Source organism: Calonectris borealis, chromosome 6 (genome assembly GCF_964195595.1).
Source record: "Calonectris borealis chromosome 6, bCalBor7.hap1.2, whole genome shotgun sequence".
In the NCBI taxonomy this organism is placed as follows: domain Eukaryota; kingdom Metazoa; phylum Chordata; class Aves; order Procellariiformes; family Procellariidae; genus Calonectris; species Calonectris borealis.
The window spans coordinates 14,026,507-14,041,958 of NC_134317.1; the positions used below are offsets into that span (position 1 = coordinate 14,026,507).

General features: G+C 46.2%; 1 protein-coding gene across 2 annotated transcripts in view; it reads right to left on the reverse strand.

The window, feature by feature from the left end:
- Positions 1–15,452, reverse strand: part of GLI2 (GLI family zinc finger 2) — a 142,803-nt gene that overhangs the window by 55,086 nt on the left and 72,265 nt on the right. Inside the window, exon 2 of one of the 2 annotated variants that reach the window (XM_075152891.1) lies at positions 11,532–11,637. In XM_075152891.1, coding sequence (XP_075008992.1) covers positions 11,532–11,637 — 106 coding nt within the window. Of the gene's footprint in view, positions 1–11,531; positions 11,687–15,452 lie in introns of those variants that run through there. The other variant, XM_075152892.1, reaches the window with a different exon arrangement.

Below are 15,452 nucleotides of genomic sequence, written 5' to 3' on the forward strand. Positions count from 1 at the left end.
AAAACTTTGCAGATACCTCATTTTTTATCAGTTCCTGGCATTACTTCTTACAGAGAAACAGTTGGGCTGGAGGACTAGGAAAAAAGGGAAAAAGCTAGAAATAACTTTTACATGATTTCTCCCCTGGGAATCGACTGCAAAATCCTTCCCACTGGTCTACAGATAATAGAGTTATTCACCCTGACCTGGTCCCTACCATATACTAACTCTCATGCTGTACCCTGACCCCCACAAGATGCCATCACAAAATGGGTGCCTTGTGATCAGGGTAAAACAGCAGCAAAGATCTCATTTTGGTTCTTTCCAAAGAACAGAAAACATTGTTGGTTCCTTGAGGGTCTTTTCAAACAAGCAGGACCACCACACTGTCTGAACTGAGTGGTGATCAATTACTCAAAGCAGCACCTCGAACACTGTTAATTCCTTGAAAACTTGCTCTTCCTAGGGAGCAAACACTGGGACATTTTGTCCGCACGGTACCACGGCGGCTAGGCTCCTCCAAGTTGGCCTGTTTGACACCAGTTCTGGGATATCTGTGGTGATGCTGGACTCACAGCAGTGTTACGTGGAAGTAACCACAGAGCTCTAGTCCCTCCCCATTAGGCCTTGACTTCTACTTTGCCAAAATTATCTAAAGAAACATAACTGAAGTGAAGCCCTTCATGAGAATACCAGCAAATAATCCATTACCGTAACAGGTCTGAAGTCAACTGCCAAGTCCATATTGGCACAAGAAAAATCTCTAATATAAACTGTTTTTACAGCAGGAATACACAAGTGGGATTCAGCAAACATTTCTATTTTATATTCAGAAGAACACCTCTCTCCAGGACAGTATGTGAACATGCATTTAAGTTCCTCTGAAGTCAACAGACCTAAGCAGGTATTTCTAATTAAGCATATACTTAGGTGTTTTCTGAATAGGGAGAGACTTAAAAACAGTTCTGTAGCCTAGATCACTTTCTGTATGTCCCTCTTCCTCATCAGCTTATAATTTCTTTTCCAATATCTCCTACAAATATCTCTTCTCCTCCTTTGCTAATCCCCATTAGATTGATCTTCCTTTCATTTACTGATCTGATGACTGAATGCGTTAATGCTTTCACCACCCTATCTTTCTACACCCTGCTTTTTGCCATCTACAATGCAGTTTTCTCTTGTAAAATATCGTACTGCACTTGAGTTGGAATGAAAGACAGCATATGAAATCAAGTGTTTTATCTCACAGCGAAGACAAATAGTCTCAAACAAGAATATGCAAGTAAGAACATTGCCCTAATGCAGCTGTAGGCTTGAAACTTTCCTATTTTTAATGTATTAACCACACTCTGGTAGTCTTTCCTCTACCAGTGGTAATTTGGGATGTGTGGTTACTCTGTGGGATCTTAAGAAGCTTTCAGATGAAGCATTCAATCAGCAGGTACCATGTCCTGCAGCTGGTTTGCAAATCAAAAGCCATGTAAGTAGCTCCAGAACCAAGCTAGGAAAGCCTCTCATGAAGGGGCAAGAGGAGGAATAAGACAAATTCTTCTCCAGGATGCTTTTACAGGATCGAAAGGCAAATATTTCAAAGGCCCTTACAGGATTTAGGAACACACATTTATTTCTCAGCGAGCCTTTAACTCAAAAGCTCAATGTGACTGCATTTCATAATGTATTTTTTTAGGTATGCCTGACTGCACCCAGGTGCTGTTATAAGTGACTTGGGTACCTGTGTGCGGGGTAGGGAGAGGTGTAAAAGAGAGGTAAAATGAGTTGCGGCAGGAAGAAATACCTCTGCTGTGAGGAGGCTCCACTATACAAAAGAAACACTGATGCACCGCTGCACTCGTAGAAAGGGCAGGAGGTGGTGATGGAGCCTAACTCTCACATTTAATCTAACAGTAGGCGCTAAGCAGCAGGGAGACCCCGGCACAGGTCCTTCTGCTGCCCAGGGCGTGGAAAAGGATAGCTCCTACCTCCCAGGCTCCTGCCGTGCTGTAAGGTGTCCCCTCCCCCCCCCAAGGATCAGCTTAAAAAAATCATCAAAAGGCTCACAATCTCCTGGTTCCACTATCAGCTACCACGATCAATTATATCAAAACCCAACCCCATACATGCCAATAAAGTGAGCGCAGGGAATGCAGTAAACTTGCTCTTGAAGTGGAGTCTGGCCAACTGATATCAACTAAAGCTTGAATACGGTTTTTCCATAGCACATCCTCCCACGAGATTGGCCATGTGCGTGCTCCCACAACAGAGAGGAGACAGGGCAGAACACATCCCCATCGGTCCTACAGGAGCTGCATGACCTGGACTCCAAGCATGCACAAGCCACCTCATTAACATGTTTGTGTTTCTTAACTCCATTCCAGCCATTCTCTTAATTTTTAGGTACTTAAATCCTTTACTAGGGCTGGCTTTGGGGTCCTGAGTTTCAATGAAGGTTGGGGGAGTTAGACATTAACTGGAATCCAGCATGTTTGAAAAACCCACTGTGTCTTTGCATTACCAGCGCTTGACAAGCTGGCCCTAAGGGTCAACATTATTTTGAAACCCACAACATCCACTTTCAAAATAATGTTGTTAGCCAGACCCAATACAGTGGGATTTATGATCTGAAATCATACAGGCACTTTTTAAAATTTGACCCTTGAGTAATGCTCTAAATTTTAGCTCTGTTAGTTGTCTATTTAATATCAACGGTGAAACATAAAAGAACAGGCATGAAAAGCCTCCAAGGCAGAAAATTGTGTAAAATCACAAATTCTCAAAATGGTCTGGCACACAGAAGAAAAACATACATACGTGGTTTAGTGTCAAAGCCAGGGATCTAGAAAGCTCACTTAAATGCAAGCGTTCCCGCAGGAGCGCTCTGCAGATCTGAGATTTGCCAGAGTAGCAGCACCCAGTTCTGCCCTTTAGTTTGTACAGATGTGTGTGCACGGCGTTAGCTGCAGGCAGGGTATCCAGATCCACAGTTCTGCCAAATAGGGTCCTTTTTTTATTAGTATTATTTTTTTTTTCCTTTCCCCCCAGCCATCTGGGTGGTCCGAGAATCAGACCCGAAATACCTAGGATCCCTCGAACCACATGTTCTAATCCCAGCAGAGTTGACTCAGTCCTTCATCCTTCCAGGGTAAATTGACTTCTCTGCTCTTTATTGCGTGGGGGGAACTTTTGGATGAGATTTTAAAATTTCCGCTCTGTATGGACATTAAAAATCCTACATTTTTCTTCCAGTATCACAAGCCAGCATTCCTGCCATTAGTTTTTATCTCTCAGCACCTTGTGTTATTTGCTTCCCGTGGCCACTGGTAGCTAGGAACCCAGATTAACCAGCACCTGAAAAGTGATGTGCCGCAGGCTTCATTTCACAAGCCAATGGGATGGATGGGTTTTGTCCATTTATCTCCACACACACTGGAAGGATTTCAGAGAAACACAGTGAAAATGAGGAGGCTGAGCAGATTGATATTTGAGTCTATGCTGCAGGCTGCAGCCTGGCCAGTTCATTAGTGTGGGGAGGAAGGATATGACAACATGCAGCAAGTATCTGGAGGGACGTGTTACACAAGGAGGTGTGCTAGGAGCAGAAGGGTGAAATTCAGGGAGAGAAAAAAAGGAGGGTGGGCTAGGAAGATGAACTGCATGGAGAGCTTTTTATGCTGAGAAAGGATTTGCTACAGGATAGAACAAAAGTTTATCCAGGAGATACAGGACCAGAAAGGGGGAACCCGCACACCCCTGTGCTGTACAGGAGAAAGTGCTAGACAGGAGCAAAACACTGCAACAGGTCATCGTCTCTTGTCCTCATGACTGTAAGAAGCTGGTGAGAGGTGAAACACCATCTAGAGACGGGGTTTATTTAGAATTAAGAAAAAGGAGAGGCCAGGAGGGGCAGTGCTCCACATTTAGCCAAGAGAAAACTTGGGAAACAAATTCGTAACACTGGAGTTCAAAAAGGCAGGAGATTGGCACTGAACATTTATCCATTTTCACAGGATGCTGAAAGCAATGCAGAATGAGCAATACCATTGAGATAGCTTCTGAAAGACCCGCACTCTCTGTTTAGAAACTCTTTAGAAAGCAGCAGGAGAATAGAGTTCAAATAAATTTTTCCTAAAGCATAAGCTTAACAGCGGATAAGGTGGAAGCATGAAGTCACTTTTAATCTACTATAAAGTGAGGTAAGCAAAGGGATTATCACTTAAGACTTGCTGACATGAAGCTCTGAGAATGACATTTAAAAGCAATGGTGGATTACAGAGTGACATCATATTAAACGAACACATGCCAGAGGTTTACATAAAAGACCTCAGAGATCAGGCTCGTGTTCTCAATACTAAAACCTCCTAGCCGTTTTTACACTTCTGGCGGCGATTACGCTAAATTAGAGCTGCAGTTTTTCATTCAGTAAGTTGTGGTGTCACAGCACCAGCAGCTCGGTGGCCCAGATCTTCACTGAGTGCTAATGGGCACGACTCCATCTGAGCTCACCGAGGCCCCTCACTCCAGTGCGATGATGTCGGCGTGCAGCAACTGAAGATCCAACCCAAATATTTCTAAGTCTGATCTGCGTCTTATTGCACAGTTCAGTGAACCTGAAACCATGTACCTTCAGGTGCCTCTGGCTTTCAGGTTTGAGTTTTTCAAAGTAGTCTGAGGGGTATTTAACTAAACACACACGATGAAACGACGTCCTCAATTTAAGGAACAGCACAGATGTGCAAATCTCTCTCATAATGGAAAATGCTTGAAAATAGTTAACAAGATTCAAAAGAGAAAGCTGTGGGGTTTGGTTGGTTGGGTTTTTTTCCGTAGAATAGTTTATCAGATTGGAAAAACCTACAGAAACATTCTAGCTCTGATCAGTGTTTTGGATTATGTCTGCCCCATTTTCAGAAGACCTGATCAGCCTGTCCTCCCACTGTGGTCAGAAGATGTTAAGCGTGTACCTTCTCAGTTTCTGCACAGATACGTAGCGCTGTGTATTTCTTTCCTGATGCCTGAAAACATGCCCCAAGCCCCTTCTGGGGAGCCGAACGAGTCACAGACCAACTGACTTTTCTTAGCTCTCAAAACTTCAGGAGGGTGAGTATTACTGTCACGGCATTTTAGAGGTGGGAAAACTAAAGCACAGATGGAATTACAGTAATTTTTCCAGCTCCCAAAACAGGACAGCAGCAGCCCAGTATTTAATCTGTGGTGTCCTGGAGATGGATCAAGTGACCATCAAGTATTAATCCTGGTAGTTTTACAGTGAGATCGGTATTGATAGTTCCCCAAATCACCTCCTGGAGGTTACCAAAGAGCCACCTAAAAGCAACACGCTCCTGCTAATTACAGACAAGGGAGAGGTTTGAACCAGCCTTCTGGAGGGGACCAGCCTCTGCAAACCATCGCATACTCACACATTCTTATTTTCTTAAATAAATAAAAGAAGCATGTGGGAAAGAAGGGGACAGAATAAATTGGATGTGGGAGCCCCCAAACCTGTTTCCCAAATGAGCAATGTATCTATTTGGTGAAAGTCGTAAAACTTTGCAAAACACATAAGAAGGCCTCTCTGAGCAGCTGTTTGCTTTGACTCCGGAGGGAGCTCGCTCTATCTCCAAAGCAGCACAGTACCATCAATCACTACCTGCCAAAGATTTTCTACTCCGGTAGCAAAGTAAATATGAAAATACACGGGTTTTATTGGCGTGTACATTCTGTGGCTCAATTGAGCGACGTCCTTGCTGCAGGAACGAACGTTACCTGGGGTCCCATCCGAAACCGCCTGACGGGATCAAAACTGCAGCCTCGCGGGAGCCATGTCCCGCGGAGGTTACCTGAAGGCCCTTTACGTACGCCCGATAACGCGCAAAGGCGGCCCCACGAGCTTGCGCGGCAACCGGCTCCCCTCCGCCATCGGCTGTGGCCATGAATCCCCCCGGGCGGAGGGGATGACCGAGAGCCCCCACCAGAAAATGGGAGCACTGGCAGGACAGCCCTGGCAGGGCTCGGCTGGAGCGTGGTCAGGGCCATCGGGGTGCTCGGAAAATTTTGTTGCAAAACTCCGACACCCCTTCACTGAGTGTGTTGGAAGTGAGATTTTTCAAAGGATTCCTATCCATCAAAATTGAGAGGTTTTTTTGTGTGTGTTTTTTTAAAATAGAAACCGCAAAAGGCACATCTGCGACAATAGCAAATTCCACCTCTAAAGCAAGAGAGACTGGAGTTTCTCAAAGCACAGTTATAAGATGATGATGATTATTTTTTGTATGACTGAACAACATATTTTCCCTTAACCCCACTTGGCCTTCCTTGGCTGAATCTCACAAAAACAACAAAGGAAAGAGAAAACCAGCCTGAAACAGATATCCAACACGGAAAATCTTGGGTTCGACATTAAATTTGGCAAATTTGTAAACACTTGAGACATAGCCTTTTTATGATGAAAAGTTTAACAGTCACCTTGCCTGCCTGTGAATTACCCTGCCTAAACAGCTCGGGAACGTTGGAACCGGTCCTGAAAAGGTATTCTGTAATTTTTAACATAGTAAAAAGAAAACAAACTTCAACAAGGAGGGGTAATAGGATCAGATAAAGAAAAAAAGTGTAGGCTGAATATCAGGGAAAATCTGTAATATATTAAGATCTCAGGGAAATGGAGGAAGATCCATGATTAAACTAGATAAAATCCCTACCAGAGGGCAATTAAGGGCAACTCCACATTATCATGTAGATGGAGTCTTCTCTATGTTTAGGTCTTTGGGACAATTCGGTCCTCATGAAAGCCATGGAATTTGTGACTATCAGCTCAGGGTTTTTTTTTTTTTTACTATTTCTGTGTGAGGACAGAAGAGCAACAACAATATTTTGTTAATAAATAATGTCAGAACTGCATCCTGAAACACCACCAGGATGTCGGTAGAAAAACAAGGCTGCTTTTGTTTGTTACACTGCGTAATGCCTGATGGGTTTTAACCACAGTTTAGGAGCTACTGTTAAAAAGCTTCTTGCTGAGTCAAGCCTAGGCATGCTGTTTACAAGGGTTAGCCCTGAAGGCTCTTGCATTGGCAGGGACTTTTAAGCTGAGCTAAGGAGTTTTTAGTTATTTTTGTTGTGCTTTAAAAAAAAAAGTTGAGAGTAGCTAAGCACACCTAGAAGTGGGGAGTGGAAAGGAGCTATCAGTAATCACCTGCCATCTCTGCCAGCAGCTTTCCTCTGTAGTCAAGGGCTTGATCTTGCAAAGCTGATGCTAAGAGTCCCCTTGGTTTCAAGTGGAGGGAGTTATTGCAGAGCCCGGGCCCCAGTGGAGTAAGCTTTTGTGAAGCAGCTCACTAAAATATGAAATATTCCCTGTGTTAGAAAAGGACCTGCTCTAACTTATGAAGTGAATTTGGTTCAGCTTTGAATCTGCTGAAGCACCCTGGCTGAAAACTTTTTCTCCGGTAACGCTGACCTATGTTCTGCCTACAACCAATGGTGCAGAGTGAAATCCTGACAAATCGATAAAAGCTGCATGCAGGAAATGCACAGAACACCCACCATTGCTCTTCCACAGAGCCTGGGCCTTCCTGTGCTGTGGGAGAGGCAAGGATCCCAGGGAAAAACAGTATGTGGCTGTGTAATTTAATGCATTATCGCAATGGCATACAAAATGAGTCAGAATCTGCAAATTTATTTTTCTGTCATTTCTTAGCTTTTGAGTGCTGTATTTTGCAACCTTAATATTAAACAATGTTGCTTTGTGTAAGTGATACCTCATAAAATTTATAGGTACCAGTACTATTTCCTTTATTCGTTCTGCTCTAACTCTACAGTCCTGGAAGAGATTTCATCCTTTACTCAGTTTTACTCCATTCTGCATTACATCCTTCCTCAGTGTCCACTGGGCTCCAATCCTGCCTCTCCCCCCATTCTCCATATGACCACAAGCTCACAAGCACCAGAATCCAGGATTATGCCTTGAATCCACAAGATTCAAAATATTGGTTAGCACTGCAGAGAGCTCAAGGATCATCTGAACGAGATACTTTATTTTTCTAGACTAGCCAAGCAAGCACCATGATTATGCCAAATTTTTCTTAAAGCCAAAAAAAGATGTCAAAAAAGGAAACAGTGGTGTATCACCAAATAAGTAAAACCAACGGAGGTTGTACAGAAAAGTGAGTTGTCCTAATGACTGGAGAAACACTATTTTACCCCCTCCCCCCCCCTCCAAATCTTTAGAAATATATTTCAAGGCAATACCACCATCACCTGCTTCTGGATGTATACGATAAATGCTCAGTGATTTGGAAGAAGACATGACTGAGAGATAAAGACTGACAACAGTGAGCAGAAATGCAGCAAATCTTTCAGGCCCCAGTCTTGGCATGTGGATCTTTTATTACTTGAGTTTTCCATATTCCCAACCATATTCTCAAGAAAAGGGTCCCACAGGTGGTCCTGCTCAAGGGAGCCTTGCAGATGAGTTCCTTCCAGTTAGGACAAAATAACGTATGTTCTCATTAGACTAAATGTAAACAGTGATGAAGGGGAATGCACTGCCATGTCACATCAAGCAATTGGGAAAGAAACCTTTGACATAATGCAGCAAGCAGATAATAAGACTCTTTAGTTAGCAACAAATGAGACTACACTTAATTTGCTGTGCAATGTTCATGTAATTAGATAAATTTGGTACCGGCAAGACAGCAGACAGCTAGAATATGGGCTTGATGAATTGGGGGCTCTCTGTCAGGCACCGATCACATTAATCATAAAGCCAAAACTCGGTGACACAATTTTTCTTCCAAACATTTACCATAATTTTCTAGAGTGAAAATATGCACAAGCCTTTTTTTTGGAGTTGTTTACTTTAAACAGAAGGATGCACCACCAGGATGGAGTCCAAATTTCTAGAGGCTTGACCGTGCCTGCAGAGTCCACCCAGCCTATTGAACAAGAGATGTGCAACCTCTATGCATGCTCTGGCTCCACCACCATGTTCTGGATGATTTCACGTTGGACATCCTCCAGCAAGGAGGGTGAGCACTGTTATGATCTCCAGAGCAGAGACTGGAGGAGAGAAGAGGAAGACAAAATGGAAGTAGAACAAAAACTAGAGGAGGAAAGGGCAGGAGATGAGGTTAAGAGGTTTGCAGATAAAATTGAAAAAGGAAAAATGGCCGAGAGAGACTAACTCCACAGTTAGTAGAGAGTGGTGAGAATTTTCCAAGTGTGGTTGTGCTGTAGACCAGGGCACTTGGAAAAGAGCCGAACAGAAGTGGGATTCCCTTGACCCTAAAAAAGCCCCACAGACAAGAAGCAGTTGGCTGCTCAGCTCTGGTGCTTCACCAGCCACAGAGGCAACCTGCAGCGCAATGCCCAGGTAGTAAGACTGATCTTAGCAAACGTTTCAAAGAAAACTATGTTTCCTCTTCTAAGACCAACAACCAAGTTTTCTCTCCAGTACCTCACAAGTTGTTTTTGTGACAGATGCTGCTGGGGAGGTGAAGGATCCTAAAGAAGAAAGGCAATAGATATTTACCAACAACTCTCCCCAAATACTAAGCAGGACACTCTTGGTCCCCTGACAAATGTAGTCACTGCTAAGACAGTGGATTATTAATATCGGCGCAGATGAACTGAGACCTGATCTGCCGGCACTGTACACTTGGCCAGGCTTGATCAGCTGGACAACCCCAATATGATAAAATACTGGCTCCCACCACTGGGCGTTACGATTCACAGGTACATGGCACCAGCTGGCGAGCTCTCGGTTGCGTTCTGGAGAAGATCCTGCTCCATGACCCCACTGAAGAAGCTGCTGCAGAGGCAGCACACCCTCTCCTGCCCGCGAGGAGCGAAGGGGAGCCCCACCGAGTGGGGCACACAAATAACCTGATGCCAAACATCTGAGCATCTGCATCCTCTCTTCTAACCACTGTTTTGAATATTGCCCCTTTCAGAAGTCAGTATGTGCTTTATTAGCCAGAGCTCTGGCTAATTAACTGTCTCCCAGTACATTTTTTTATTAATCTGTCTTTCTTTTTTCCACAATTTTTGCATGTACTTGCACACAAGACTGTAACTATTTAATTCAGCCCCCCTAGCCCCCCCAATTCTCATGTTAGCAACCTGCCCTGTCTTTTCCCCTTTGCGCACAGCATGGAAGGAGCTGTTCTGCCCCTTTAAACATCCAGTCAAACTGACTGCCAGCCAAAAAGACAACGACTTGTCTTCTGGTAGGATCCAGGGGAATGCCCTATCATTTTTTCCCGCAGCATTTTGGAAGCGGAATAAAGCCCTGGTAGCTGTGGGACTCCACAGATCTTCTGGCTGCTGCCGTCTGCGCTACTTGCCTCCCAGGGGCTGTTCCCCCGCTCACACCTATCCAGAAAAAGCACAGCTCTACAAAAACCCCTGCAAAGCTGGGTGAGCGCTGACCCCGGCCAGCCGGTGAGGCCGCAGAGGGGCTCCAAAGTCAACAGAGGGATCAAATGAGAGTTTTTAAAGTGATGAGCCCTATTTGTTCTTCCCTTGCTCTTCCTGAGAAATGTTTCCAGCCCTTACGGGTTCCCCTACACCGAGTGCCCTGGGACCTGTCCCTCAGCTGATGGCTGAGCCCTGTGTTACAGCCGCAGGTTGAAGGATTTCGGGGCGGCAGTGGGACCACAAACCCCATCAGGCTGCTCCTCACCTCCCATGGGATGGTGTGTTTCAGGGACGAAGAGAAACCCTCCCAGCCATACAGTCACTGCAGCCTCTGCTCACATCTCCGCTGGCTTCTCTTTCCCTGCCCTGGTCAAAGCTTACAGGAGGTGAACCCCAATCTCTCTATAAACATGTCCTCCAAGCCGTCAAGAACTATTGAGCTGTCATGTCCTGGATGAGGAGATTAACCACGATCCCCCCGCTCAGGGTACAGCCCTCGACTGGCGCCTGTGCTTTCTGGCCATCAGCTGCCCTGGGAAGGGGGGACTCTCACAAGGAGGTCACCACCGAAACCCAGGGTCCTGCCCCTCCGGAGCGGACATGGACACCGGTGTGAGGACCTGCCTTTTTATCGTATTTTAGAAAACACCATCCAGCCTGTCCAGGCCATCGTCGGGTGAAATCAAAGTGAATTACAGTATTCCCGGAAGCCTTTTCCTGCCGTCCCCCCAACCGGCAGGCAGGGAGGAACAGTACGCGAGGTCTCCAAACCGAGGGAGCAGCGATGGGTCTTCACCGAGACGGTGCCAGAAACAACCCAGGCACGGTGTGACTTGAGAAACACCGCAGGCGCAAAAACGCAAGTCAAGCCTGTCCCAGGGACCTCAGCTGGATAACGACACAGAAGCCCTGCACTCCCATCCCGCTGCTACACGGCACTTCTATAGGTTTAACGGAGCTATAGAGCACTCCTGCCAGGCAGGTCAGTATTGCCACCGGACGGGGACAGCGGGGCAGAGGGTGGCCAGCAGGGCCAGCCTGCCAGGGGGGCAGCGAGTCCCTGGGACCTTAGCAGTGGGATTCGGCGCACCGCGGGCGGCCAATGTTTTAGCAAAGCATGGGAGCGGAGGTGCGAGACTTACCCGTGGATAGCGTGGATAGAGTGAGGTTCGTAATGGTATCGTCCTTCCTGGTGGCGCATGTCAATTGGCAAAGGAGCGTGGAAGGCCGGAAAAATGTGCTGCGGCACTGTTGAGGGGAATAGAAGAAGAAAAAAAAAAGGGACTTCAAAAACTTTTCCTTTCCTTTTAAAACAATTTCAAAGGCACTAAATCTCCATGAATTTCAGAGCAAGAGCAGTGCAAGACAAGGGGTCTTCATGATATCAGCGCTATCATACACCAGAGAAGTGGAATGAATAAATAATCAAAGTCATGCGGAGAAATCCTACATCTTCGACATAAAAGATCTCCAACAGGGTTTTTGACAAAGACAAGCAGCTAAGCGCTCTTTGAACTTGAGGAGATTATAGGAAGCACCAAGGAAAACTAGACTTGCAACGCAAATCAGACTCAACAGAGCCTGGCGGGATCCAGACCCGTGTCGTCCCTCATGCTGGAGTGGCAGCAGATACCTTTCCTGAAGGTCTGACACACAGGTTGGAAATATTTACCTAAAAACGTAACACTGAGAGCAACGCTAATGCAGACCGTCTAGGCAGTCAGAAGAGGCTCAAAAGTGCCTACTGCCAGGTTCTGAGAGAGGAACCCAAATTGCTCTCACTTGTAATCACTTGAGGCCCTATTTTTTATTCATTTGAGAAGCTTGTTTCATCTTTGATGGAAAGATAAAGTGGTCTCAAAAGGCAGAGAACACCTACATTGACTTATTAAATCTACAGGTTTTAATATTTATTATTGACCCCAAAAGTTAACGGAGAGAATATTTGAGTGAGTCGAGCTGATGGAAAATTCATCAGGTTATTTCTCTACACCACCCCCGACAACGATGCCTGGTCGCCTGGGCCTTTCCTGCTAAAATTACAGAAGCTAAAGAAATACAATTAGCAGAGCCTTGATAACGATACCGTACAATTGCCCTCTGATAGGGCTCATCGCATCTGTAAAGATGCCGCTTTCTAGATTTGTACCAGCGATCGGCTTAAAGATGAAAGGCTGGTCTTGCTCTGCCTTTACACACAGTCAGAAGTTCTTCATTAAAGATTACTTTATATTGTCACAGGTCTTTTCCACTCCCTCTCCGGCTTGTTGGCCTTTCTGTCTAACTGGAGACTAAAAGCAAAACAAAACCAACCTCCTAAGTGAGCATTTCAAAACCAGTCTGCACTCAGTATTTCACTGTGACTTGCCTCCGCGACAGGTAGCATCTCTCTGTAGAGTGGGGAAGCACCATCCAAAACCAAAGTGTCAAAGCTTGGGCCAAGTCTCTCGCTGATGCTCAGCAAACTCCAGTAAACGCCAAACTCTTTTCTATGAAAGACTTAAAATTCAGCCTTTCGCATCTGTGACTCCAGCTGCAACAGAGCTACGCCGACTCCATCCGGCGAGGCTCTGCTCTTTGCGAGTCCGTCACGCAAAGCCTGCGTGAAATCCCCGTATACGTCTTTCCCGGCATATCAGCAAGAGGATCTGAGGCTCCTACTCCCATTGCAACGTACAATCCCTGAGCACAGCGCGGCACAGGCGCGTCAGCCGGGCTGCCGGGAGAGGTGAGAGACTACACAAAAACAACCCTCCTGCCAACTCTGCTGAAAGGCGTTAAGCTAAGGTAGTCAGGGTGGAAAGTATTTAAGGCTCCGCAGCAGACTTGCTCTCCGTGCTCCGGCGAAGGGCTGGCACCGCACACTACCTGATACACTGGGAGCATTTTTGCAGCTTGCCTTAATGTCAGGACACAGTAGGGTAACTGTTAACCGCCTTCCCCCTTCTGCTCCCCTCCCCTCCTCCCCCAAAAGCAGCTCAGGGAGAGAATAAACTTGCATCCTTTAGGATTTGCTTTGGCAGGAGGCAGATTCACCCTTTAACCGTCCTGGGTAGGGCCGATCTGTTACATAAGGACACTTGTAAGGAGTCTTCATTTTAAGAGACCGCCAGTGTTTTTCCAGGTCAGAAATGCAGCAGAGTTCAGCCGTCACACCCCGTCCCCTGCTCACGCGGCACCACGCAGCCGCTGGTCTCCCCAAACCACGCTCAGCCCAAAAGGCTTCCCGGGCTGGCAGGCACCGAGGGCTGCTGCACTCCTCCCTGGGGACACTGCTACGGCCACAACCCACGGCTGCCGTGGGGACCAGAGGGAGTGGGGCAGGGAGGTTTTACATCATCACGCACCAAGCACGATCACAAAACCAACTATCCCTGCACAGACATCTGATGCCAAACAACACAAACATCTCTTCCAGCCTGAACCCCTAGGCTGGGATTCCTGCAGTGCTCACCCCGTATTTATGCCATAAAAATAAACCCAACTCTTCTGTGGTCCTGGGGCCAACCTACACAGCCCAGCTGGCATCCCTGCAGGTGAAATTTTGCAACCTCCCAAAACAGGGTGCCCACTCTGCCTGTAATGGGCAGGTCCAGGGCTGGGTTAATCCCCAAACTGCAGGTAAGTGCGAGGTGACATGGGTTGAAACCGTGTTGGGCGTCGTGGTAGTGTTTTAATAAGATGGAGAGTCATATCCTAATCCTTGGGCCCATTCCCTGGATCAGCTAAATTCACTAATAATGATAAAAATATTAAGAATAACAGGTCAAATGCTGAATCTCTTAAAACCCAGGCTGGTTATGTTTTATTTTGTAACTGTGCATTTCTAAATGATTGATTGCCGAGGTAATATCGGAAATTTTTATGCAAAAAAGGAATCTTTCCCTGTCACTCAGGAGAGCTGGGGAAAAGCAAACACGGGGTGTTTGCTGTCTGGCCTCCTTTCCTAGATATCTGTTGGTATAAAAATGACATCTGAAGAGAATTTCTCCCTCCTCACACCTCTGACTATTAATGAGAAACAAATTTCCATGAACTTCCTCCCTCCCACTGGCACCGTTAGTTTGTTTTTAACATTTCAACCTATTTGGACCACAGGAGGGTCAGCAATACCCCTGCCTTGGGCGCCTGTTTCACTCTGCCACTCTTATTTCTAACCCCACCACGTTCTCTGTGTTTTCTGCCACCGAGGGCGAGGGGAAGGGTTGGTTTTGGTGACGTTCCTTTGCAACGTCCCACTTCAGGGCTTCCTCTCTGCTCCTCTGCCTGGGAGCACCAGCCAAGCCTATGGGCTCCCATGGCTGGTGCTGTTCCTTTTTATTCTTTTCCAGGTGCTCGGTTAGAAATAATGAATGGTTTTATAGGCAATCAACTACCAATTCATAAATGTCAGCCGGGCTCTGCTTTTTGTTCCCACCCCTCCCGAAGAGGACGGCGAGCTGGCAGCAGGACAGCAACACACGCTGTTAACAAAGATGGATGTTTTACACATACGAGTTAAAAAGACAATTATATTCAATTACTTCAAGTAAGTCATGGTGATGTATTCCTGAATAGCCACGGGAAGGGCAATATGATGATTAGGGCAATGAATTTGCCAACTTTAATCTAATCAAGGCAATCTTTTGTTTAGCATTATCTGCTTTGCAGTGGCAGAGGATTTACCAAACCCAAGCAATCTTTGCAGATTTAACCCCAAACCTGCCCAATTAGCGCTAATGGTGATTGTTTTACACAGAAGGAAGAAGCTTTTAGCAGGAGGCCTGGAGAAAGCTTTCCCCCAGGAAAAAGTTGGGCCACGCCAAGCCATGTGGTACGATATACTGCAGCACGAAGGCATGACATGGCACCTCCAAAAGTCCCCTACCACGGGAACAACAGACAAACATTTTCTCTGGCTCCCGCGGAAGGAAGAGAAAACCAAAGAACAAATCAAAGCAGCAGCCAAGGGGCAGGGGCGATGGGAAAACAGGGTGTTTCGTACAGAAATAACACGGCTCTTCATTAAGCCTGTGGCATGCAGCTCCCGGGGTGAAGCTCAGCGGCAGAGCAGCAAGGCGCAT